The sequence below is a fragment of the Cololabis saira genome, chromosome 4 (assembly GCF_033807715.1).
Source record: "Cololabis saira isolate AMF1-May2022 chromosome 4, fColSai1.1, whole genome shotgun sequence".
In the NCBI taxonomy this organism is placed as follows: Eukaryota; Metazoa; Chordata; class Actinopteri; order Beloniformes; family Belonidae; genus Cololabis; species Cololabis saira.
In genome coordinates this window covers 43734373-43737539 of record NC_084590.1, presented here as the reverse complement: position 1 = coordinate 43737539, position 3167 = coordinate 43734373, and the positions used below count along the sequence as shown (strand labels likewise).

Below are 3167 nucleotides of genomic sequence, written 5' to 3'. Positions count from 1 at the left end.
ACTTGTCACTTCACTCCCCTCGAGCGTTTTCCCACGACGCCCAGAGCCGAGGCTCTCCATGTACTTTGCCCTGTGTCTTTTTAGTGAGACTGCACCTGTGGGGGGAAAAAAAACCAGCACGACTTTTACTTTACGTGAATGTTCTAAAGCAGCACTGTAAAATAAACACAGTTAGTTTCACACAACTGGCTGTATGACCTCATTTTTCACTCTAATTTCTTACATTTCACTTTAATGCATGCATATAGATGACTGTCTCAGAAAATTTGAATATTGTGATAAAGTTCTTCATTTTCTGTAATGCAATTAAAAAAACAAAAATGTCATACATTCTGGATTCATTACAAATCAACTGAAATATTGCAAGCCTTTTATTATTTTGATATTGCTGATTATGGCTTACAGTTTAAGATTAAGATTCCCAGAATATTCTTTTTTGAGATATGATATTTGAGTTTTCTTAAGCTGTAAGCCATGATCAGCAATATTAAAATAATAAAAGGCTTGCAATATTTCAGTATGACATTTTTGTTTTTGTAATTGCATTACAGAAAATCACAATATTCAAATTTTCTGAGACAGTCCTGTATTTGTGTTTGTGCAGCCGGTGATTGTTCCAGCTAAAGGGAATCCTACACCAGGACCATCTCTACCTGAAACCATCTCTCCTCAAAGCCTTAATTGTGAAAATTCCTCCTTATCTGCCTCCTTATACGTGGAACCCAACTCCCTTAATGATCCTGCCTGGGATAAAATAGAGGTATTATAGTCCCAATGGTAGTTCTGGCCCCTAAACACTGCCTCCATTCATTTCCTGAAGGATCTGATCCTCTCCCTGCCCTCGTCCTCTGTTCCCCCTCGGTGCAGCAGCCTCACAACTGGAATCCCTCGCCACGCTCTTCGCCATTTCCCCGGCGTCCCTCTCCGCTGATGTCCCCTCGCTGCCGCGGAGGAGAGACCCAGGACCGGAGAAGTGCTCGTCGTCCTGTCCCGGGACAGGCTGTTCCTGCCTCCTGCAACCGTCCTGCAGCCTCCGAGGCCCCGCCGATCCCCACAAGGTCAGCCACTCTTCTGTTCTTGCATGCTGCTCCTCAGAAAGGGCTGAAGGGTTGAGATGGAAATGGTGACGGAAAAATGAACCTGAGGTCCCAGTTTTTCATGCCTGTTTGAGTTTGTTGCATCTGTGTGACTGGAAGTGTGAGCTGTGGGGGATCCGAGGGTCCAGGGTTTACCTGCAAATCTTTACCAGGTTGTTCAGAGGAAATTTTAACAAGAATGTACGCTTGTCTGTTTTTCCTCAAACTGAAAATAAGACCAAAAATTCAACTCTAAAACTGGAAAAAAAACGAAATCTTTTGATTTGTCCATGAAATTCATTCAAAAGTCTGCAGGCTGGTTGGAGATGTTGCTATGACAACCCCCAACGGAAAGCAGAACCAGAAACAGAAATGTTGCCACACGGCCTAAAGCATCATTTCAAGGGCGTGTTGTTCATTAACTCCATTAATTTATTTCTCTGATAACAAACTGGAGGTGCGTGACTCATGTTTCCACCTGTCGTGATCACCTTTGGGAGACAAATGCCGACATGATGACACACGTCCCGGGCTGGGAGTGGGGGGGGGGGCAGCAGAAACAGCGTCACGCCCCATGAGTGACTGTCAGTCAACATGAGTCAAGCCCCTCCCGGGTCCCAGCGTATAAAGGACCCGCGCCGTGCGGGACACAGGCACTTACTCTCCAGGATTTTCCCTGCAAAGACTTTCAAGACTTCTGAACCTACTTTACGGACAAGTGAGAGAACAAACGAGACATGGTGTCGGCTGGAATGCAGATCCTGGGCATCGCCCTGTCCATCATCGGCTGGATCGGGGTTATCGTGGCCTGCGCCATCCCCCAGTGGAGGGTGACGGCCTTCATCGGCCAGAACATCGTCACGGCCCAGACCACGTGGGAGGGCATCTGGATGACCTGCGTGGTGCAGAGCACGGGCCAGATGCAGTGCAAGGTGTACGACTCCATGCTGGCGCTGTCGCAGGACCTGCAGGCGGCCCGCGCCCTGACCATCGTCGCCATCCTGGTGGGGCTCATGGCCATGCTGCTGGCCGTCGCCGGGGGCAAGTGCACCAACTGCGTGGAGGACGAGGCGTCCAAGGCCAAGGTGTGCATCGCGGGCGGGGTGATGTTCATCATCGCCGGCGTGCTGTGCCTGGTGCCCGTGTGCTGGACGGCCCACTCCGTGGTCAGGGACTTCTACAACCCCATGCTGGTCAGCTCCCAGAAGGACGAGCTGGGAGCGGCGCTCTTCATCGGCTGGGGGGCGTCCGCCCTGCTCATCCTGGGCGGCGGCCTGCTCTGCGCCAACTGCCCCCCCAAGGATAACTTTTCCGCCAAATACTCGGCCCCGCGTTCATCTGCACCCAAGGACTACGTCTGAGGAGGACGGGAGCGTTAGAGACTGAGAAAAGACTTTTGTGCTCCAGGAAAACTGCGACGTTGGGATGACAGACAACGTTCTCGTGATGAGTTACCGCCACGAGGAGAAACGTTGGCCACACCCGGAAAAAACCGTCTGATCTGCTGATGTTTCATGTTACGATGATGAATAGTGTTTCTTATTGATTTCTGTTACTGACGTTCATTTCATTCACGTTTTACGTATCATTTATATTTTGTGTTCAGTATGAAACTGTAAATAAAGATTTGTTTTCTATTCATATTCCATTGCAGTGTTTTGTGTGATTTTACACGTTTTTAAATATGTGGCTAGAGATTTAGGAGATGATTCACTTCACTTTTTATGTTTATTTTAGTGAAGCACATTTAAGACCTGTTTGGAAACAGAACCGTTTGTTTTAAAGATTTATGTAAAACTATTTATAAAAGATATCAATTCATTATATTCTTGTAAATTATTTGTGTAGGCATTCAAAAAAGTGTCTTAAAAGCTTAACTTTTAAGCTATACTAAAATGCTCAAAACCAAAAACTTGAGTACTTCAGCTCACTTTCATGAATCACCTGCGCAACAGCGCCCCCTGCTGTCAAGTGGGAGGATAACATCACCTCTTCTTTATCCTGGTTTTCTTTGTCAAACGCGGTTCATTCAACAAGTCTGGTATCTACCTATCTATCTATAGTCTTATATTTGTTATATTTGAATACATT

At 46.9% G+C, this 3167-nt stretch overlaps 1 protein-coding gene across 1 annotated transcript; it reads left to right on the top strand.

Annotated features, from left to right (window-relative positions):
• Positions 1–1728: 1728 nt before the first annotated feature.
• Positions 1729–2719, top strand: LOC133442005 (claudin-4-like). Its single transcript, XM_061719872.1, has one exon. The coding sequence runs from the start codon at positions 1814–1816 to the stop codon at positions 2435–2437; it is 624 nt and encodes a 207-aa protein (XP_061575856.1). The 5' UTR covers positions 1729–1813; the 3' UTR covers positions 2438–2719.
• The last annotated feature ends 448 nt before the right edge of the window (positions 2720–3167 follow it).

Excerpts from the sequence above, each read along its gene's own strand:
- LOC133442005 (XM_061719872.1), top strand. The coding sequence starts at position 1,814 with ATGGTGTCGGCTGGAATGCAGATCCTGGGCATCGCCCTGTCCATCATC.